General features: G+C 35.1%; 1 protein-coding gene across 3 annotated transcripts in view; it reads right to left on the bottom strand.

The window, feature by feature from the left end:
* Nucleotides 1-294: 294 nt before the first annotated feature.
* The window catches only part of ZFR (zinc finger RNA binding protein), an 83,744-nt gene continuing 59,237 nt past the window's right edge, over nucleotides 295-24,801 (bottom strand). For 2 of the 3 annotated variants that reach the window (XM_024981513.2, XM_024981514.2), the window contains 5 exons: nucleotides 20,441-20,538; nucleotides 19,478-19,573; nucleotides 7,279-7,390; nucleotides 7,067-7,164; nucleotides 295-1,831 (listed from right to left, as the gene is read on the bottom strand). In XM_024981513.2, coding sequence (XP_024837281.1) covers nucleotides 1,652-1,831; nucleotides 7,067-7,164; nucleotides 7,279-7,390; nucleotides 19,478-19,573; nucleotides 20,441-20,538 — 584 coding nt within the window. In that variant the 3' untranslated portion in view covers nucleotides 295-1,651. Of the gene's footprint in view, nucleotides 1,832-7,066; nucleotides 7,165-7,278; nucleotides 7,391-19,477; nucleotides 19,574-20,440; nucleotides 20,539-24,801 lie in introns of those variants that run through there. The other variant, XM_059878902.1, reaches the window with a different exon arrangement.

Genomic DNA, 24,801 nt, shown 5'->3' with positions numbered 1-24,801 from the left:
AAAAAAAAAAAGACACTTGCCCAAGATCAAAGATAGTGTATCACAAATTTGGAAGAAAAGCCCAAGTCTCTTGTTCCTCTAAGAGTCTGGGGGAAGATTGTGCCCAAGAAAGAAACTGAACCAATATGGTACTGAATTATACACTTTTCTGGAAATTATGTGCCCAGGAAGTATCATTTGTCAGGAATAACAAGATTTAAGTACCCAATAAATTTGAATACGGTTTTATGGAAACATTAAGTCATTTCAAAGCAGAAGGACTTATGTCAATTCTAACATATAATACATTTAAGCCATTATATGAATTTAAGTTTTTATTTGTGTATTTCACTGTAGTGCTGTGACAACAAAATGACATCTGTATACCAGAGCATACATATATTAACAGTAAGATGTAACTTTTCATTACACCACTGCTAGAATATTTAGCTTTTTGTAGGACACATAAGCATGTAAGATGGCCACACCAAATAATTTTCTGGTTTTTTTCTTAGATAATCTTAAGTTTTTTTTTTCCAGTAATACTTTATCAACCTCACTGTTAATAGAACTGTAAATTATCTGGGTGATGGGATGTAGGGGCAGGGGGAGGGATCATTCAACTGTTATACTGTAATAGTTGCTAGAGTAATCTCACACACACACCAATAAGGAACTGTCTTCATAATTAAGGGCTAGTTATTGTTGTTAGTTGCACAATGATAAAGTTCTTTGAAAATATTGGTTAGCCCACTTATATATGAAAAATGCCCTTTCCACTTATGCAGAAGAAAAAAATATTCAGAAAGTTATTTTTGGCCTTGCTATGTCAAAAAGTCAACTGTACAAAGATCTACGTGTCAAACCTAAAATTAAAATTTTAAAAGTCTATTAAAAACAAAAATGTCATGCATTTTTATTATCAATTATGCAGAGGCTTTAAAACTGTTGCAAGACCATATATTATATATTAGCTTTTATACTGCTAATGCACAACTAACAGCAAACTTGATTAGATTAACAGAAATCTGTCTTAATTACACCTTTATATATCACACTAGAGAGACAAATGCCACAAGATCTGCAGAAACATTTAGTTCTGAGCACTTAAATGGCAGGATAACTTTTTGTGTTGTAATCCATCACATAAAGAATAACAAAAGGAAAAAATTCTGCAGTCTCACGTTACAAAAAAACGTACTGCTGTAAAATATTAAGAAGGCGTAAAGGTTATCTGTAACACAAAGTAACAACTAGTATCAAACAGCAAACAAAACTCTAAATAAAAATATCAAAATACACATAGTAACTGAAGCACAAATACTGCATTAAATACAGTAAAGATTTAATAGGACTAGGTAATAAAAGACACAAATATAGGGGGAGCTAGGGCAACCAGTAAATAAAAACCAAAATAACGGGGAAAAAATCAGAACCATTGTAATTCCCCAAGCTGGAGCACAATTTTGCAGGGTGGGGGTGGGGGTGTCTTTCCATTCATATAATACCTAACACTGTACATTAAGATTTTAGTATCATAGAAAAACTTGGTTCTTCCATGAAATTCTTTAAATTCTCGATAATTTTTTCGAAGTAGACATCATTATGAATGAAAAACAGCCAACGAATGGGCACCTGTTGTTTTTTAACACTGCAGATTTACAGAAACTTTTTAAAAGTTATCATAATCTTTTTTGTCTTTTTTCCCCTCAGCCTCAAATCCATCAACTCCATCACTATCCCTTCTTCGTTTTCTGTTGTTGTGGATGTTAAAACGCTGGTTCATCTGTGGTAGTGGATCCATGCCTAGAACTTTGTGTATCTGGCGGAATGCAAGGAGTCGCAATGCAAACTGCAACAAAAAGAGTATTCAGTCAAATTAAAGAACCAATATTAATTCTTACTAGGTTTATAGACCAACATAACAATATAAAAAAGCATGTTTAATGAAAGAAACACCTTAAACAATATTAAGGTTCATAAATGAAAGACTCTGTATGTTCTGAAGTTTTTATTTTCAGGCTTTTCTGTGTGCATGCTATTTTTTTTTTTTAATGTAAGTTAAAAAAAATATTCAACAAAATTATTATGCTCATTAAAAAAATCCTAAGACAGTATACAGCAAAGAAAAAAAGCATCTCACTCATCAAATGAACCTCTCTTTGGTTCATATTCACATATCTTGCAACTTTTTCTATGGATGCCCATGTGCTCATCCTCAGGCACATGTGCCTCCCAACACACACCTCCCCAGGTTTACAAAATGAGGATTATACTTCTTCAACTTGTTAGTGAACTAAAAAAAGATTTTTCACTACTGTGGCTATGTATATATATAGGAATACATTAGGCATCAATGTCACAAGACCTCATGTGTCGTAAGATATTTTGAGACATAGTTTCCCAATATTCTGAGGGATATTTAAGGAGATTCTACAGTCATTTGATTAAAAGGCAACTTTCACTATGTGGTTAAATCTTCAACAGAATTGTTTAGACTACTTCTTGAGATATAATTCCATATAAGATTTGTTTTTGTAAAGTGTACAATTCAGTTGTTGCTTTTTTTTTTTTAGTATACTTACAATTTTTCAACATTAACTACTCTCTAATCCCAGAACATTTTCATCACCTTCCCAATGTTCCAACCTCCCCTCACCCCCCAAAACCCCAAGGCCCAATAGCAGTCATTCCTCAATCCCTTTACCCTGAGGCCCTTGCAACTATTAATCTACTTTTGTAACTAGATAGATTTGCCTACTATGGACATTTCATATAAACAAAATCACACAATATGACTTTTTGTGTCTGGCTTCTTCCACTTAGCATAACGTTTTCAAGATTCATCTACCTTGTACATATCAGCACTTCATTCCTTTTAATGGCGAGTAATTTTCCACTGTATGAATATATCACATGTGTTTACCTACCCATCCATCAAGTGATAGACACTTGGGATGTTTCCACTTTCTGGCAATTATGCATAATGTTACTATTTATGAGGTGAAACTAGGGATTATTTATCATAATAGGACAGTATTTATTTAGAGTTACTTAAAAAAAGGTATTTCCCAAAGATAAAACAGAATAAGGTTTTCTTCTCCATTTAAAGAAAATATCCAAAGTTATCTGCTGCATAATAATGAATAGTAACACACTTTTACTACAGAAATATTGCTACTGATCATCAGCCTATTCTCATACTAGGGGTTTCAAAATAGAAGAGTAGTTAGTTCAGTAAAGAAAACCACAGTAGCATCTGAGGCTGGAGTGAGCACTCTGTAAGCTCTTCCTCTGCATGTGATTTGCATGTACCTCTAAATTCTAACAAGAGACATTTCTAATGTATAATTGGAAATGATTTAAAAGCAAATGAAATTTGATGATACTAAAATTATTCCCATACAAATTCATCTTGAAATTTTTAAAAACAACATCAAAGAAGATGTAAAGTTTACTTAATCCTTTTTTGAGAGGGAAGATAACCTTAAAATGTGCCCTTTCAAAGATATGCTGCTCTATTGGACACTTACAGGAAGGCATCAGAATAAATGACAAAAGCTACATCTTGCAGAAGCAACTCGAAAAAGATCACTAGAGAATACAGATACAAAAACAAAGGTAAATATTATGGAAGGAAAAGAAGAAAAGTCCCAGACAAGGGAAAAAAGTGAATTATTAATATGGGCACTATGGCCCATCAACAAAGAAACTGAAATTGACCTAGGTCCAATCCATAGAGCTTATTCAGATTTCACCAGTTATATACACACTTGGTTTATGTGTGATGTATACAGATCTATGTAACTTTACCAAATGTGCAGGTTTGCATTAACCACCATCACAAGGCACTATACTATCACCACAAGACTCTCACTAGCCACATCTATCCTCGCCCCTATCCCTAACTCCGGGAATCACTCATCTGTTCTGTTAGTTCATTAATGTTATATAGATGGAATGATGCAGTACACGTAACTTCCTCACTTTTATTTATCGAAGTATAGTTGATGTACAATTATTAAATAATTAACAGGTGTCCAATACAGTGACTCATAATTTTTAAAGGTTATACACATTTAGTTATTATTAATATACTATTTCCCTATGCTGTAAATATATTCTTCAGTTCAGTTGCTCAGTCGTGTCCAACTCTTTGCGACCCCATGAATTGCAGCATGCCAGGCCTCCCTGTGCATCACCAACTCCCGGAGTTCATCCAGACTCATGTCCATTGAGTCCGTGATGCCATCCAGCCATCTCATCCTCTGTCGTCCCCTTCTCCTCCTGCCCCCAATCCCTCCCAGCATCAGACTCTTTTCCAGTGAGTCAACTCTTCGCATCAGGTGGCCAAAGTACTGGAGTTTCAGCGTTAGCATCATTCCTTCCAAAGAAATCCCAGGGCTCATCTCCTTCAGAATGGACTGGTTGGATCTCCTTGCAGTCCAAGGGACTCTCAAGACTCTTCTCCAACACCACAGTTCAAAAGCATCAATTCTTCGGCGCTCAGCCTTCTTCACAGTCCAACTCTCACATCCATACATGACCACAGGAAAAACCATAGCCTTGACTAGACAAACCTTTGTTGGCAAAGTAATGTCTCTGCTTTTGAACATGCTATCTAGGTTGGTCATAACTTTCCTTCCAAGGAGTAAGCGTCTTTTAATTTCATGGCTGCAGTCACCATCTGTAGTGATTTTGGAGCCCCCCCAAAATAAAGTCTGACACTGTTTCCACTGTTTCCCCATCTATTTCCCATGAAGTGGTGGGACCAGATGCCATGATCTTCGTTTTCTGAATGTTGAACTTTAAGCCAACTTTTTCACTCTCCACTTTCACTTTCATCAAGAGGCTTTTGAGTTCCTCTTCACTTTCTGCCATAAGGGTGGTGTCATCTGCGTATCTGAGGTTATTGATATTTCTCCCAGCGATCTTGATTCCAGCTTGTGTTTCTTCCAGTCCAGTGTTTCTCATAGCTTATTTTATATGCAATGGTTTGTACCTTTTAATTCCCTACCCCAATACTGCTCCTTCCCACTCCCCTCTCCCCAATGGTAACCACTAGTTTGTTCTGTGAGTCTGCTTCATTTTTGTTATATTCACTAGTTTGCTGTATTTTCTACATTCAAATAAATGTGATGGGCTTTCTAGGTGGTACTAGTGTTAAAGAACCTGCCTGCCAAAGCAGGAAACATAAAGAGATGTGAGTTTGATCCCTGGGTCGGGAAGATACCCTGGAGGAGGGTGTGGCAACCTATTACAGTATTCTTCTCTGGAGAATCCCATGGACAGAGGAGCCTGGTGGGCTACGGTCCATGGGGTTGCAAAGAGTCAGACACAATTTAAGTGACTTAGCATAAGTGATACACAGTATCTGTCTTTCTCTGACTTAACTTCACTTAGCACAATGCCCTCCAAGTCTATCCATAGTATTGGAAATAGCAAAAATTCTATTCTTTTTTATGGCTGAGTAGTATTCCATTGTATATATACACCACATCTTCTTTATCCATTTATCTGCTGATGGACACTAAGGTTGCTTCCTTATCTTGGCATTGTAAATAACACTGCTATGAATACTGGGGTATGTATATCTTTTCAAATTAAAGTTTTTTGTTTTGTTTTCTGGCCATACACCTAGGAGAAATTTTTGGGTCATGTAGCTCTAGTTTTCGGAGAAGGCAATGGCACCCCACTCTAGTACTCTTGCCTGGAAAATCCCATGGATGGAGGAACCTGGTGGGCTTCAGTCCATGGGGTCGCTAAGAGTCGGACATGACTTAGCGACTTCACTTTCACTTCTCACTTTCACGCACTGGAGAAGGAAATGGCAACCCACTCCAGTGTTCTTGCCTGGAGAATCCCAGGGACGGGGGAGCCTGGTGGGCTGCCGTCTATGGGGTCGCACAGAGTCGGACACGACTGAAGCGACTTAGCAGCAGCAGCAGCAGCTCTAGTTTTTCTGAAAAACCTCCATACTATTCTCCACAGTGGCTGCACTAACTTATATTCCTACCAACAGTGTATGACGTTCCCTTTTTTCCCACTGACTTTTAACACTTTTCACTTCTTCACTTTTAACAAGGACACTTCTAACTACCTCCTAAAATCAGACCACTTTCTTCAAAGTCACATTAAAGCTTTCCTTCCTTCCAACTAAGAATTCTCTTATTAGTTTTCAAATGCCCTACTTCTTACCCAAAAAATAATTTCTTAAGTACCAACGAAGAAAAAAAAGCCACTTATGGTAAACTGTCATCTTCCCTAGAAAATTAAACCCAAAGAAATTAAAACAAAACTTGTTTAATACAAATTGGAAATCTTGTGTGTCTGTAAGATATTCATAATGTTCTATTATTACTGACTCTTCCTCAAATTACTTTTAATCTAACAATTTATTTTAATCCTGACCTCTCAAATTATCCTTGCCAGAAGAGACAACAGAACAAAATCTTAAGTCCAACCAGTGTAACTGCCTTAGACTAGATTGTTATTGTTTATAGTTGGTAGACATTTCTCCTCTTAGTACACTTCTGGAGTCAAAAAAGGAAAGTTGTATAAGTTTTAGACTGAATGAAAGATTAATTTATTTAATCTTCCCAACAATCTTCTTTGAGACAGATACTGCTCTTATCCCTTATAGATGAAATGCAGAGCTGGTATTTAAACTCAGGAGTCTAGACTTCAGAGCCCACACTTTTAATTACTATATTAGCTGGCCTTTTCAGTGGCAGGAAAGGCTAAATCATTACAAAAATTTCCATAAACCAAACAGCACATCACTTCTGTATACCCAGAGGACATGAATAGTTGCTCTACTGATCCTGACATATAATATAACAACTAGATTTAATGATACTGAAAATACTGTAGTATTTTTATATTTATACAGGACACACACAGAGTTAATATAATAAAATTGAAGATTAATGAAATCTAGTTTAAATTATATCCTAAGGGCTTACTTACTAAAGAAGCAGGAATAATGAATACTACATGGTAATTTCTTCTAGAGGACAACTATAAAAAACCAAAACTGTAAGGGAAGTGATAAAACAAAGCCCTGGGATTAGGAACACAATGGTACCTGTGCACTGGATGTGATGTCTTCACGCTGCTGGTCAGTCATTGTTGCCAAGGTATCGAAGGGATCCTTCTCACAAGGATCCAGAAGTCCAGGACTACCTACAGCAATCACCATAGGCAGAATGAAGCATTATCATCATCCATTTGTAGAAGAATGAATAATTCTCATTCAACTATCAAACACACAAACATTAAAAATGAAGTAAAACTTACCTTTAAGAATAATCCCTGAAGAAATGCACTCAAAAACTCTTCTCAGAGCATCTCCAGGGCTTTGAGGACTAGAAGCACTACTGATTGCTTTCTCTACTAGTAACTCCATTGCCTAAAAACAAAAACATAAAAATGTGTTTGACAGCTTACAGCCCAAAGGAATTATTCATTTTCAGAATGACAAAATAATTATGAAACTGTCATTAAAACTTTTAGAGGTTGGGGCTTCCCTGACTGCTTGGTGGTGAAGAATCCACCTGCCAATGTAGGGAACATGGGTTGATCCCTGGTCCAGGAGGATCCCTCATGCTGCAGAGCAACTAAGCCTATGTGCCACACTATTGAGACTGTGCTCTAGAGTCTGGGAGCTTCAACTACTGAGCCCAAGTGCCACAACTGCTCAAGCCTGAGTGCCCTGGAGCCTGTGCTCTGCAACAGGAGAAGCCATCACAATGAGAAGAAGCCTGTGCATCACAACTGAAGAGAAGCCCCCGCTCGCCTAAACTAGAGCAAAGTCCGCACAGCAATGAAGATCCAGTAGAGCAAAAAATAAGTAAAATTATTAACAAAAAACATTTTAAAGATTGAAAAAAATCACACTGAACAAGTCACAAAATCAGAAAATAAAAATTACATGTAATATAAAATTAAAAATAACGAAAACAAAATAAGGCAATATATAATTTATATCTTAAAAATTATTTTGTAATGTGTGCTTAATGAAGAAAAATAGATTAATGGGTTGTTTTGGATTTTCAGTTACTGCTATCCTTTTCTATTAAAATATGACAGTCCTTAAAATTCTTTAGATATGTAGGGCTCACATATACTTGTTCTTTAATGCCTACATACCGATAATACTGAAGAGTTATAGCAAGACCATATTCTACCAAGATGACTTTTATTTTTCCTTTAAGAACAATTATCTAAATTTTCATTTAACATACAACTGTACTTCTATTATCCTTAAAGAAAATATAAATTATACTTTCACGGTAAATTACATTTGAGACTCAAAATCAGTTAAAACCAATGAAGAAAAAAAAGAAGTATGGATTTAGATCCAGAAAGCATTTTGAAGAGTTTATTAGAAAGATCTGCTTCCATTTAGATTCTAAAAATTAAGATATAATGTACAATTCAGTGGGTTTTAGTACATTTACAAAGTTGTTCAACCATAACCATTCTCTAATTCCAGAACATTTTATCACCTCCAAAGAAACTCCACACCTACTAGTAGCCATTCTCCATTCTCTTTCCTCAGCCCCTGGCAACCAATAAACCACTTTCTATTTCTATAGATTTGCATTTTCTAAACATTTCATATAAATGGAGCCATATAATAAGTCACTTTATGTGTCTGGTTTCTTTTACTTAGCATTATGTTTAAGGTTTATCCACATTGCAGCTTTTACTCAAATTTTAAATAAAATCACCAGTAACAATTCAAAGAAACGAAACAGATTGAAACTAGAATGAAACCCTTAAAATGATAATGAAGTTTAAAACACTGAGGATCCATTTTTAGTTGTGTACTTAAAAAACTCATAGATTTAATTAGAGGTAAAAACCACATCCACTTACTCACCCCAAGGCCATTACTCGCATCTTTTAAGTAAGAATAATTCTTAAAAGATTGGACATGTGGAGGTTTTAGTTCCAAACAAATTAGGAATAAGTTGTAAGAGAGATACGAATCTGAAGAGCGAGTACACATAAAAAGCAAAAAAAAAAAAAAAAAAAAAGATGACAGCTAGGAGGAGCATGAAGTTTAAAAAAATCTGAGAAAAACAGGTGTCAATAATGATAAATGTAAATTGCAACAAAAAAAAATTAAGATGGTTCAGTCTAATTAAGCTGAAGAACGTAGGAAGTTGTTCAAGACATTTAAAACTGTTCAAGACACAAGACCCTTAAAGGGTCTTCATTTAAAAATTTTAGTATTTTAAGGCATCAGCTTCAGTTATCTAGGCAACTCTATGAATGCATATTAAACACTTTTCCTGTCCAGACAAGTATTATTTCAAGATGTCCAAAAGACTGGAATCTTTGAAAATAAGGATTGTCAATTGTCATTTATGGAATCCCTTTGCCTAGCATAAATGGCTGGCATATAGAAAATACTTAGTAAGTACCTATGATCAGAATACTTTTGGAAAGAAATGTGAAAATAATCCTGTTAATTAAAGAAATCAAGGGTTGTAATTAACAAGTTACTAAAATACAAAATTGATGTCTTAAAATATGTTCCTTTCCAAAAATACCTCAAATTTATATAAGTACTTTTAGAGAATGTTAAGGGAAAAACAAATATTCACTAATCAGCTATAATACAGGTGCATGCATACTAAGTGCTCAGTCATGTTCAACTCTGCAACCCTAAAGGACTGTAGCCTGCCAGGCTCCTCTGTCCATGGGATTCTCCAGTCAAGATTACTGGAGTGGGTTGTCATGCCCTCCTCCAGGGGATCTTTCTGACCCAGGGACTGAACCTGAGTCTCTTAAGTCTCCTGCATTGGCAGGTGGGCTTTTTAAACTACTAGCACCACCTGGGAAGCCCCAGAATATAGCTATGTCAAGATACAAAAATATTAAAGGTAATTCAATGCTTTTTAAAAACCTGCTTATTGACTGACCTCTAGTGGGAATATATAATTTATACTTATGTATTAAAGTAGAAACTAAATAAGAACCAAGAAAGAAATGAGTATTTATGGAACACAAAGTCCATATATTGAATCACAGTAAAACTAAGTCAACTGTCTGCCTTCTGAGATCATTTGCTGTGAAGCAAGCAATTTAAAAATGTTAATTTTCTATGGAACATGGCTGGTCTCCAAGCAGATGTCCATGGTTAGGCAAGCAACAAAAGTAGAACATAGGAGGTTTATATACTCTTAAATGCATGCATTCAAAAGTAAAAGGACAAAAAAAAGTAAAAGGACAACATCAAAGACAAACAGAATCAAACAAGGGAAATGATTACTTAGGCAATAATATAAAGGATTCTGATGGCAAAAGTTACTTAAAAAAGAAACGCTCTCTTAAATATTATATGTTAAATGACATGAAATCCAGGATTGCAATATTTGCTTTAGGGAAACATTCATGTGGTATTATATTCTTCCTTCCCATCTTTAACAGTAGTAACTTACTCCTGCAAGCGAAAAGAAAGTTATTTGCCCTGTGATGTCAGTGTTCTACCATTTATCATTCAGAATCTCCTCACTGGTTCTAAAACTGACAGGAGCTCTCTCACTACAAGTCATCATCACTAAAATCTAATACACTCTTCCAAAAAAAAAAAATATATATATAGGGTTTTCCAGGTGGTTCAGATGGTGAAGAATCTGGCTGCAATACAGGAGAGTGGGTTTGATCTCTGGATCAGGAAGATCACTTGGCAAAGGGAATGGCCACCCACTCCAGTATTCCTGCCTAGAGAATTCCACGAACAGAGGCCTGGGAGTTACAGTCCATGGGGTTGCAAAGACTTGGACACAACAAAGCGACTAACACATGAAAAAAAAATACGTGAAAAGGTATGTGGAGCACATATTCTAACTGCTGTATGAACAAAAAGAACAATTATGGCCTCTCAGCCTCTTCTTTGGGGACTATCTCATTTCACAGATAATTTTTTTTTTTTAAATAAATAAAGATAAAATTCATATAATATAAAGTTAACTATTTTAACGTGAACACTTCAGTGGCATTTAGTACACTTACTAATATGCTGAATAACAGCCACCTCTATCTAGTTCAAAACATTTCTACTACTCCAAAGTAAAACCCCCGGCCCATCATGCAGTTTCTCCTCGTTCTCTCATTCTCTAAGCCTCAGGCAACCGCCAACCTGCATTCTATCTATCTGGATCTGCTATTCTGGATATTTTATACAAATGCCATCATATAATGTATAATTTTTTGTGTCTGGCTTCCTTCACTCAGCATGTTTCGGAGGTTCATCCATGACAGATGATTCTCTTTCATAAAATATTCCTTAGCTTAATATAGATTTAAAAAATAAAATATACAATAAACATTAAAACACTTTTTACCAAAAAATGCCTTTCTGCAATTTACAGCAGGTATACCATTCTAAAGGTATACTAATCTAAAGGAGGTTTCTATTCTACACAGCAATTCTTAAGTCAGATCAACCTTACAAGAGAATTTTACCTATACTTTCTTTACTTATCACTACAGATTTAGGACAAAAGAAGAACTAATTTGAAGGCAGTATATTATTTGCTGTACTCACTGTAGTGGTAAACACTAAAGGCAGGTGGTAGGACTTAGATTTATTCAATAAGTAATCTGAAGGCTAAACAAAATTGAAGATCAAGTTCACAAGAACTTCAAATTTCTTTCATGCAAACCAAGAAGAAAAGTTACTCTCTGCTTAAGGTGACAGTGCAAAGCCAAATCTCAAGATCTCTTGCCCCCCAAACCTGGCTATGATTAAAGAAATATGTATGAAGCACACTACCACCACCCAAATAAATATAAAATGGCTTCAATTAAATGGAGGAACAGGCCAGTGAAAGAGTATTTCTAAGAAAGTGAGTGGCCTTGGGCAACTCTCCATTTATACTTCCCTAACTGGCTCTTTAGAAGACAATGGGGAAGGGGTTGGCAGTTGAGTGGGGGAAAAAAAAAATCCAAAAATTTCACCAGAACTCTCTCAACTCAGAAAGTAAGAACAAGTCATGTTGCGGGCAGCCTGAGGCAAAGAAATTTTTCTAAAAATAATCACCTTTCATCTAAAAAGAGAAAGGAAAAGCAACAGAATTCATCAGTTTTGAAGGCTCTTTGCCGAAGACAGGTAGGGAAGAGTAGAATTCCAATTATCCACATCTAATTATCTCTACTAATAAATACAGACTTGACTAACATGCAGATAAAACAAACAACAAAAAAAATAAGCTCTTTCGAAGGAGTAAGAAACAGGGAAAATTAATATCAAAGACTGCTGTGAACTCTCAATGAAGTTTCCCAAAGTGGCTTCACACACCCCAAACCTTCTTCTGATTCAGGTAAACAGAAAGGTGTTTTTGAAAGGAGATGGTGAAGAGTTTCAGGAAAAAAACAGCAAATTCTGCACAGGCAAAGGCTCTAGGAGGCCACTGTGGGTTTGAAATCTGAAGCCTAAAGGTGTGCCAAGGGAATCTACCTCAAAGACTACCACAGCACATTGAATTAGGGAACAGAAGAGAGAAAGCCCATGTCTAGAAACTCCCTGGCAGTCCTGTAGTTAGGACTCAGTGCTTTCATTGCTGGGGCCTGGGTTCAAATACCTGGCCGAGGAACTAAGTTCTTTACATGGGGCATCCAAAAAAAAAAAAAGAATACATGCCAAGAGAGAAAGCCAAACACTACTCCTTTCCATAAGCAATCCTCAAAGCAGAGCTCATGCGGGAAGAAATAGAAGTATTTTAAAAGGTGTGAATAAACTAAGACAGTTCTTGTTTGCACGTTTTAGTATCAAAGGATGACTTGGAAATGGAACTGACAATGCTAAGCCCTAAAGAAATGAAAAAAACTAAAACAAACCAGGCATGATATCTTTGCATTTGGGTGGAACACAGAGTGAAATCTACTTCCTATGGACTTTGAGAGTCCCTTGGACTGCAAGGAGATCCAACTAGTCCATCCTAAAGGAAATCAGTCCTGATTATTCATTGGAAGGACTGATGTTGTAGCTGAACCTCCAATACTTTGGCCACCTGATGCAAAGAGCTGACTCACTGCAAAAGACACTGATGCTGGGAAAGACTGAAGGCAGGAGGAGAAGGGGATGACAGAGGAGATGGCTGGATGGCATCACTGACTCAATGGACATGAGTTTGAGTAAACTCTGGGAGTTGGTGATGGACAGGGAGGCCTGGCGTGCTGCAGTCCATGGGGCTGCAAAGAGTTGGACACAATTGAACGACTAAACTGAACTGATGGACTTTGAATGATACTGTTAAGTCATTGCTTGTAATAAATGTATCAATCTGGTGCATATATTGAGAGGGAGATTTTGTATGTGTAAGGACAGACAGTATGTGAGAACTCTGTACTTTCTGCTCAGTTTTGCTGTGAATCAAATTTTTATTATTTAAAAAATAATATTTACTTAGAAAATAATTTATTCTGGAAGAATCTTAATTTAAGGGAATAAAGATACAACTGTCAACATTTTGAGTTATAGATAACTTGATAAATAAAAAAACCAATAAAATTAAAACCTCAAGGTTGAGACGAAAAGGAAGACTGCAGAGCTAATTAAGCAAACTGAACATTATTATAAAACTAATAAATGAATTATAAATAGTAAATATTGGGACATGGGTGAAAACTAAATTATCACCAAAAAAACAGTAACAGGGGACAAAAGAGGAAAGAGAACAAAGATTAAAACAATCACAAAGATAATAAATATATGGGACAAAGGGAATCCAATATAAGGGTAAGTGGTGCTAGATAGCATATTCAAAAGCAGAGACATTACTTTGCCAACGAAAGTCTGTCTAGTCAAGGCTATGGTTTTTCCAGTAGTCATGTATGGATGTGAAAGTTGGACTGTGAAGAAAGCTGAGTGCTGAAGAACTGATGCTTTTGAACTGTGGAGTTGGAGAAGACTCTTGAGAGTCCCTTGGACTGCAAGGAGATCCAACCAGTCCATCCTAAAGGAAATCAGTCCTGGGTATTCATTGGAAGGACTGATGCTGAAGCTGAAACTCCAATACTTTGGCTACCTCATGCCGAAGAGTTGACTCATTGGAAAAGACTCTGATGCTGGGAGGGATTGGGGGCAGGAGGAGAAGGGGACAACAGAGGATGAGATGGTTGGATGGCATCACCAACTCTATGGACATGAGTTAGAGTAAGCTCCAGGAGTTGGTGATGGACAGGGAGGCCTGGCGTGCTGCAATTCATGGGGTCGCAAAGAGTCATACACGACTGAGCAACTGAAGTGAACTGAAAATAGAGGATCATATTAATCATTTGTCAAATGTGCAGACAAAGATTTCAATGAAATGATGACACTAACAACAGATTCCAGGACATAATTTGGTTAAGTTACTAAAATTCAAGGATAAAGACAGAATTTTTTAGCAACCTGCAGAAAAGGTAAAGGCAAGAAAAATAGGCTGGACTTATGGTGGCTCAGATGGTGAAGAATCTGCACAAAATGCAGGAGACCTAGGTTCAACCCCTGGATCAGGAAGATCCCCTGGAGAAGAGAATGGTTAACCACTTGAGGATTCTTGACTAGGGAATTCCATGGGCAGAGGAGCTAGGAGGGCTACAGTCCATGGGGTCACAGAGTTGGTGACCCCATGACTAAGTGATTAACATAAACTAGATTTAGCAATACTCAATGCTGAAAGATAATGGAGCAATACCAATAAAGGGAGGAGAAAAAATTGCGACCTAACAATACATTTTTCAATAAAGTAATGGTAATTGGCAAAGATTCTCAAACATGAAAGAAATTTTAAAAACTTCAAACACTTTTTGATAAAAACTACATGATGATAAAATTCAGTCAACCAAGAAATAAAAAGAGGAAACCCCAGTAAAGCCCTAGTGGCTGGCACCAAAGCATTTAAATAGAGACCATTAAATAATCAAAGGGAATATACTGACACATAAGGTAAATGTAGTAATTTTTAAACCTTTAAGATTTAAAAAAGCATTAAGTGTAAACTTTCCTGTTTTCTAAGTGGAATCAGCATTCACTGAGTAAAACAGATAAATCAAGAAACAGGTTTTGACACATTAAAATAAATGAATGAATGAAACAAATGAAAAAAAAAAAAAGAAAATACTAACAAAAACCCAAGAGGATAGGAGGAGGAGGAGGAAGTGATCATTTTCTCAGCTTTTATAGATGAGAGGTTAACAGACATTATCTAAAATTGTTAAACAGATGCAATGAAAATACCATATAAAACTATAAGGTCAACAACTAATTGTCTAAATAATCAGAAAAGAAACATATTCACACATAAAAAAGAACAAGAAAAGGATAAGAATTATGGCAAAGGATAGAAAAGTACCAGAAACATACCAGATAAATGCTAATAAAAATGAGTTTAGGAGGGTGCAGTATAGCTGAAATATATTAAGGGGATTTAGACATTAAGCTTCCAGCTTTTAGATAAGAAAGTCACAGGTATATAAGCGCACATAGGGAACATCGTCAACAATATTGTAGTAATTGGTTTTACTGCAATAATCATTTCATAATGTATTAAAATATGGAATTACTATGTTGTACACATGTATGGATGTGAGAGTTGGACTGTGAAGAAGGCTGAGTGCTGAAGAATTGATGCTTTTGAACTGTGGTGTTGGAGAAGACTCTTGAGAGTCTCTTGGACTGCAAGGAGATCCAACCAGTCCATTCTGAAGGAGATCAGCCCTGGGATTTCTTTGGAAGGAATGATGCTGAAGCTGAAACTCCAGTACTTTGGCCACCTCATGTGAAGAGTTGACTCACTGGAAAAGACTCTGATGCTGGGAGGGATTGGGGGCAGGAGGAGAAGGGGACGACAGAGGATGAGATGGCTGGATGGCATCACTGACTTGATGGACGTGAGTCTGAGTGAACTCCGGGAGTTGGTGATGGACAGGGAGGCCTGGCGTGCTGCGATTCATGAGCTTGCAAAGAGTCGGACACGACTGAGCGACTGAACTGAACTGAAAGGATATAATGTTGAGAGCTATTTAAATGTCAAAGTACTGACATTTTGGTGTGCTTTAAACTACCAAAATACTGGTATTTTATGTTATATGTACATGATTTCAAAGACTGGCCAGCAGCTTTCTTTGCCCTCCCTGATTCGTCCATCATCACTCTGCCATGGCCCATGTTCCCCTAGTTCCTTTGACCTGTGCATCCTCTCTTTCCACTCAGTTCTTAAAGCTCTGCACCCTCAAAGCAGAGAGGGTCCCTTGAAGTTTATGGCTCTCTCTGATGAAGAGAAAAAGCAAGGTGTAGGGTAAAGGGCCATCTGCAGTGAGACTTTCAGACTTCAAGAATAGCTGAGAAGTGGCCTGAGAGTCCAGTCTCAAAAGTACTGAAGCTTAGACATAATATAACAGAAAGAGTCTCAAGGACACCTGGGTTGCATGGACTGAAGCTGAAAGAAGGAGGAAGTAAAATGATAATATAGAATGCTTGTATTTTTATATATTAAAAAAAGTTTAAGTTATATAATGTACATACATTTGTATATTAAAAATCTATCAATAATTCATTGAATTTTCATCACAAGTAAATACTGAAACACCCATTGGTTATTTTGCTCCAATACTGCACCTGCTATTACTGACTAATCAATCAGAGAATTAAAACAATAAAGATGCTGTAATGGGCATTTTTAAAACTTTAAGGGCACAGAACTCTATTACATAAAAGTTTTGAGTATCTGGTTGAATGGGTCAATTTTTCTAGGAAAAGTTGCCAAAATTAACTCCAGGAGAAGGAAAAATTAAACAAAACAGTTACTCACAATAAAAGAAATCAAGAAAGCGCTACCCTCTTTATAAGGGACTGGGAACTGATAATGTCAAATGAATTTTACAAATGTTCAAAAAACAGTATTTTTGATGATCCTAAAAACTGTTTCAGAGTTTAAAGAACAAAAGTTCTAAATTAATTTTTATAGAGTTAGTGCAAATCTAATAAAAGGACAAAAATAAAACACAAAACTTTCTTTATTGTCACTGCAAAAGTGATGATATTCTATCAATTATCTATTAATTCAATACAGTACTACTTAAAAATAATTAAAAGAACCCTGGAGTTCATTAAACTGAACAAAATGGCAGTCAAGTTCTTTTAGAAAAAGAACATGAGAAAACCAAAACAAAACAAAACACACTTAAAACAAAACAAAACCAAAAACAAAACCCCCAAACAGTGCAAGATGGTCTTTATAATGAGCAGCAGAGAACAGAGAGGGGGAAACTCTGATGAAAAGGACATCAGAATTTTAAAACACACTATGAAGTTTTAAAAATTAAAAGAGATTAAGGACTTCTTTGGTGGTCTAGAGGTTAAGAATCCACTTTGCAATGCAGGGGACATTGGTCCAATCTCTGGTTAGGGAACTAAGATGCCACATGCTGCGGGAGAACTAAGCCCACGAACTGCAACTATCGAAGCTCAAGCACTCTGGAGCCTGTGCATCACCACTAGAGTCCATGTACCGCAAGGAAAGATCCCACAGGACACAAGGCAGATTCCGTGTGCCATGACTAGACTCGATGCAACCAGTTAAAGAAATATGTAAAAAATAAATAGAAAAAAGAGTTTAATAGAGAAGATTGAGGAATGAAAGACTACTGTAGAAACAGGCCTGCAACAAAGGAACTTTGGTTTAACAAAGGGTTTCTCTTCCTCAGTGTTATCGATAACTAGTATCGACATCCAAAAATATCTCCAAACATTACCAAATGTCCCCTGGGGGCAAAACTGAAATGTGGTTGAGAACCACTGGTTTATGATAATGGTGATATTTCAAAATGGAGGTTGGGAGAATGAACATCACTACTAAATAAAATGCTAAATGGTATTGGAATAATTGATAATTGGTCTGGAAAGACATATTGCTGGATCTACCTCTAGTCCATTTATGATTTTCAAATTAATTTATAATTATACAAGTAATGTATGTATATTTTATCCTAGTAAAATCCAAACATTACAGATCTCTAACCTAAGCCCACTTCTCACTACTGAGAGACAACTCCTGTTGTAATACAGAATATATCCTTCCAGGAATAAGTAAGCAAACATCTGTAATAAACATAACTTGATTGGGGGAAAAAAGCTCTAGAAGAAAGCATGTGTGAATAATCTATAATCTAAAACATGAGAGAGTATTTTGTAGACAGAATACAAAGTTGTTAAGTCATAAAACACTAATGGATTAGAATTTGTAAAAATTTTAAACCTTTTATAAAACAGCAAAAATTATTAAGTTGAAAAGCAAATGAAAACTGGAAAAAATATTTTAATATAGGTAAGTGCTAATTTCTTATAGAAAGTAATTATAAATTATGCGAAATATGAATAACAGGAACTACCAGTTAAGAGGAAAATAATTATAAATGCCAATAATCACTTAAAATTTAAATAAAAAATAAGACTCCATTTTTTACCTAACATGTGTTAAGAAGTGTGATCTTACCCAAAGTTAGTGAGGATGTGAAGAAAATGCTAAGTTCAACAATTTTTGGTAATTTTAAATGATCCACCTTTCCTGGTTACAATCAAAACATGTTCTTTGACCTTGGAATTCTATAGCAATTGACCCTAGCCATCACATGTATATAATACTCATAAAAGCGTGACTACCATACAATGAAAATTTAATAGCAGAAGACTGCAAACAATGCAACTGTCCATCAGACGGATACCAGTTAAATAAAATATGGCATGTCCATAAAAGGAAACACCGAGTAGTCAATACCGTTCTCAAAGAGCTCCCAGAATTAAGATAACCCTGGCTAGTCAATTCTCCCTAACCCAACTCTAGAATCTGTAGGTTCAGTTATACTTTTGAATGAATCCTTCTGTATCTGAATTTTTGCTATTTAGGAACTCAAATATTTCAACATCAAAGAGATATTTGTACATAAATAAAACAATAGGAATATACACGACGTGCATATATGCATTTCTCCTCCCTGGAAAAAAATCACAAAAAATTGTGCCATGATAACTGGCCTTTAAATGATGAGAAGGCTTTCACTTCTTATTTTGTGCCTTTCTGCATTCTTTGAATTTCCTAATTTTATGCATTTTTTTGGATAATACATATTTTTAAATGTTAAAAATTACTTATACATTGTTAAAATATCAACAAAATCCTGCATAGGGAGATTAATAGCTCATTTAAAATTTTCTTTGTATCTTTATGTATGTACAACTAATAATTGCACCTATAAAAATAATAAACACTGTGTGAAGAGTAAAAAAAAAAAAGAAGGAAAATTCAAAAAGAAAATCAAGTATAATTCTCAGCAAGTTAAACAGTCTGATAAGACCCTAGAACTTCTCATGAGAAAAAGAAAAAAACTCCATTTAGGAAATGGAAATAAAGTTGATAATTAGATGTAAGATGAGGCTATAAAAAACTGCAGAAGTATTTCTGAGACGTTTATTTTTCACATACAGTTACATATTACTTACCCAGCTTGGAAAATCAGACCAAGTTGGAACTCGTTGACAGAGGTCCCGGAGAATACGTATGATAATCACACAGGACTGTAGACCATTAGCTCTAGCCTTGAGAGCAACACAAAAATCAACTGAATTAATCTTAGAAATATTAAAAATATCCCTTGATGAAAAAAAAGTTAAAATACCACTGTTCAATGGAAGCTCAGATAAAAATAAAACAAAAATAACCACACTTAAAATTGGATTCAATGAGCTGCCATTTACAGCAATATTTTATGCCAGGATTAGTATTTAAAAGCTGATATTTTAGGTCAAAGTAAACAGATTATACAAGAATAATTGTTCTTGATCCCCTGTGAACCTTGACCTGTGTTCATTTAAATCAGTAAACTTAAAAAAAAAAGTCTGCCTACATTAGAAATTAAAGAAAAAGTAAAGAGCTAAAAAGTTTGTCTAGGGACTGAAAGATTAAGGAAATCTGTTTGGTTTCCTTTCTGTGCCTTTGCATAACTGCAAAGTCACTAAACCAAACAGCTGCTTCCTCACCTTTCATTCCCTACACTTATTAACTTAAGAGAAAGAGGGGAAAAAATCTTAAAACTATACACAAAGCTTTAAACACATATTCCATTATTTAAAGCAAAGTTAATCTGCAGCCTTATGGAATATAATATATATACACAAACATGTGATGTTCCTGAATAAGTCAGCTTCAAATATGGCCACTGAAAATAAAAATAAAAAAACCCAAACTACAAAACACCCCCCAAATCCTAGTTTATTGTCAAATTAATAGTAACTGCAATATGCAGATCTTCATACCCAGCTTTCTATGTTAACATATTTTCTGATATTTAATTTAAAATAGTATTGCTTGGGCAATCTTTTGAAATGTTTAAACACAGTTAAACATGTTGTACTGAACTACTCTCTCATAAGGCTACAAGAAAAAAGTAAAATGATGTTCCGAACCTGGAACCACTTAGCGTGGCGTAGAGCAGCCAGAGCGTCAAGGCATTTTTGCCTGTCCAAGACGTCCGGTGGGTCTTTCACCATACCCGAGGTTACATCTAAAATGGATTGAATTGGCAAAATGCAGTGAGGAATGGGTGTTTGACCAGGTGAGCAAGACACTTCCTTAAAGTAGCATCAGTGTCACACGAGCCATTTGAGGGTTTTGTCAGCACTTTAATGTAACCCAGGAAGTTATTTAACAAATTTACATAAATCTAATATGAAGATCAAGAATTCTTTAATTTAGAAATATAATAAGTAATTTCTACAAATATAAACCCTACCCCACCAAAAGAAAATCAAAAGGAAGGATTACTGGATACAGCGCACCAGCACAAAGACAACAAGAGGGAACACAAAAATCCACCTTAATAAATGAGAATGTACAGTAAACTATCCTTTTGTTCAGTATTTTAAATGGTCACAGGTTATTTTGGGACTAAAATGTCAAAGAACTAATGATAAATATGGGATGATCAATGCAGTAATAATCACAGAAAAAATAAGGAGTCAAAAACAGGCATTTCTAGGAGTTCAATGATTTCTCTTCCACAAGAGAACTTTAGTTGTAAAGGAATACGAAATGCCCTTTAAAATTCAGTTCCCATAAAGTATTCCAAAGAAAGAATAATTGGAGAGAAACAATGAGTGAAGTAGAGAAGGGCAACAGGAACTAGCATGGTTAAACAGAGTAAGTATAGAAATAGAACAGATACAGTAAGCAGAATGGTTTGATGATAAATATGCAGAATCTTTTAAGTTATAGAGTTTATAATAACTGATTTTAATCAATTATTATATTAAAATATAAATGAGTTATATAAAACTTGAGAAGAAAATCTGAACCTAAATCAGGGCAAAAAGTTAACTTTATATTAATAAAACTAGTTGGAGGGCCAGCTTACATTCATCTAAACATATAGGTAAAATGTATATAAAAGTTGCTAATCAAACTATTCATAACTAAACCAATCTAATTCACAATTCTTGGTGATATTTAAAAATTTTCTAAATATAGGAAAATAACATGCTAGGCAAGTAATTTATTGAATTTAGCAGCCTTCTAGATAGAAAGCACCCAAATTAAAGCACATTTAGTATAAGATTTAATAAATCATTGAGGGTACCAAATGAATATGAGACAAACAATGAAATATATGATAAAAGAACACATGAAGGATAGTTTTAAGAGTACCACTGCAACTCTGGGCAAGTTATTTAATGGTATATTTTTATATGAACATTAAGAAATCTTAAGAGATACTTGTCCTTATTTTGAGTAGATGATATATTAAAAAGCATATTTTTAAAGTGATAAAAAAAATTATATCCCTTGTCTGGGCTTTTCTTTGCTTAGTTCTTACTCCTTAAATAATCAGATGGCATGGATTTTCAGAGAACATATTAGAAGGGAGATTTACAGATACTCAAAAAACACTGTGTGGCATTCTGAAAATGCCACTGAAAGAGGAACTTGGGCACTAAAAAGAGAGTAGCAAGTCAGAAATACTAGTAATTTTTTAAAAACCAATAAATAACCTCAAAATCTGCAAGATCAACTACTGAATCCAAAAATATAGTGAACATAGTTAAGAAATGGGCTATTCTGAAAGAAGGAAAAAGGACACCGGGAAGCAGAGCTAATTGAAGAACTAAAAAAAGAAACAACAACAAAAAACCACTCCCCAAAGCAAGGTTATAGAACAGGCTGAAGAACCCTTTCCATGTCCCTTATTTATTTATGTTATTTGCTAAAGCTAAAATGCAAATAGGTGATAATGTGCAATCTCTAAAGAAGTTTCTGAATTTTAATGTTAATTCATGTTTTAATTTCTTCCAATATAAGAAAAGTTTTCTTTTTGCACACAAACATTTATAACTTTGGAAATTTAAATTAATGATACAATTTCAAAGATGCCAAGACACCTATTGCAATTTAAAAACAAATTAAGAGCTATAAGTAGGAAATGTCTGTCAAATTTAGAGTGTGGATTTTTGCACCCATTCTATATTTCAAGTGGATTAACCCCTTAGATATATTGTACTAAAATCATACTTGCTTCCTAATACCCAGTTAACAAAACAAAAATTAATAAAAAAAAAAAAAAAGCAAATTCTTACCCTACGAGAGGTATTTTATGAATTTTAAGGGGTTAATCACCAGTTAGAAGACACGCTGTGTCCACACTATTTTATGATTAAAAGTTAATGGGAATATATTAATTTAAATTAAACATGGTTATGTAAAATATATAATCCACCCAACAATTTAAAAACTAGTGTGAACACTGCTCAATTTTAGAAGAGACAAAGACAAACAGAACAGCCACACAAAGGACAATAAATGCCAGACTCTGCATCCAATATCCCTCTTTAAATCAAATGGCAGGTGTGACACTGAGCTTTTGAAAACCTTGGTCAAAAATCCTTCCGATGTCTTGGCAGCAACCCCTGACAGGAATCAATTCCCTCTGCTAGAAGGCTTTGGACCGGGCCTGATAAGCTAAAGGTGGAAAAAAACACACACAATACTTGACTTGCTACAGAAGAGACGCTGTAGCAAGGGTTAGAACATTTGAACATTTTAAGCTTCACGTCAATTAAAGGTTTACTTAATATTTAACTGTCAAACACAATACTGTAAAATAGATCTGTCATGTGTTTAACAGTTATTTGGGAAATGTAATCATATCCTTTAAATAATTTTTGGTATTAAACAGGACCATTACGCATTTAACAGCCTACCACAACTATGTGCAAGTCACCAGTCTCACGGTTTACAAGTACTCTTCCGGCAAAGCCTTCCTTACCCTTGGACTAACTCCCCAAAGCAAGCTAGAGGCTTTAAATGATTTTAAGACACAGAGCATTCAGAGCTGCAGTGAGGGAGAATACATACCGTTTTTCTGCAGCAATCTTCATAATGAGGCTAAAGACATGGTTTACTGCAGTTATCTGCAGCAAGGAACACTATCAATGTTTCTACACTTTTTGCACATCCAACTTTTCAGCTCAGTGTCTTGAAGAAAATCTTTCAATTTTGGACTGATCATTTCTTTCACCGTAATACTTATGAAATTCAGAACAATAATTCTATTTCAAGTCTGGGTCAGACAAAAGTATAATTTTGTTTCCTTTAGAAGGGATAGGTTATTAAAGACGACTACAAATATGATAATTATTAATTTCAGACTTCTGCAACAAAATGACTTGATACTGCACAAATTTAAATAAACCTAAATATAACTGGACAAAATGTGCTCTGAAATAAAGGTAAGTGGTTATATGAGTATAATTTCATACTAAATACAGTAACTTTTATCTATAACATAATCAAAGATTTCCTTTTCAAATCCTAAGAGTCATATGCTGCATCCGAATTGACCAGATTGACTCAGGAACTGTTTTTCCAGCAATATCCACAGCCAGACCTTGAGTGGAAATTCATGCTAATATAAAAGAACCTTCACACAAAACCAACTTATTTTTAAGATAAAAGCTTATACAACATACAAGTCCTGATATGTGGTATATCTGTATTATGTATGCAAAGTTAAACAAGTCTCTTAATAATAGCATTTTTAGTAAAAATGTTCTTTTCCTGGGTTGTGTAAAGCCCAGTGCCTTTAAAAAAAAAGAAAAACTGGTTTGCTGTAAGAAAACAAATTTAAAGGAATAGTAATTGAGAGTCTACTCATGCTATTTTAGACAAATTAATTTTAAGTATTCTTTTCTCCTCTGTATCACAAAGAAATATTAGTGTAGACTATATAACTCCATATTCAACCAATTAAGATGTACAAAAACAACATGAAAGGAAACAAAGTAAATTTTATCTGACCCATAAAACAACAGAACCAACATACCGCAGACACTGACCATGCTTTTTGGCTTAAAAGCTTTTGAAGCTTTGAAAATGTTATAGGACAGTCCCTAAAGCAACATTGCTGGCACCAGCAGGATTTCATAGTCTACAATTGTAAAGTAAGTTAAAAACCTCTAATTGTGCTGTAACTCATTAACTACGCCTACCATCATTTATTTTTCAAATCTCTGGTAGAAAAGCGGGGGTCAGATGCCCAAATCTAAGTGCATTAGGATGCTCTGCATTTATGAAAGCGCTCCAAACCAAAGAGCAACCTCAGAGAACCAGAAATATTTACCTCAGGACAAGCCAAATCCATGATTACATATATAACAATGTCTCTTAAACTGTTATGAGTATTCAACCAATTTTACTTATGAAGCTCCCTTGTCTTTTTTAAAGACAAGAACAAGGACTTAAGAGAAGTTAAATTTGTGGCCCTTTACTAGCAAGA

Source organism: Bos taurus, chromosome 20 (assembly GCF_002263795.3).
Source record: "Bos taurus isolate L1 Dominette 01449 registration number 42190680 breed Hereford chromosome 20, ARS-UCD2.0, whole genome shotgun sequence".
In the NCBI taxonomy this organism is placed as follows: Eukaryota; Metazoa; Chordata; class Mammalia; order Artiodactyla; family Bovidae; genus Bos; species Bos taurus.
This window is presented reverse-complemented; position numbering and strand designations above follow the sequence as displayed.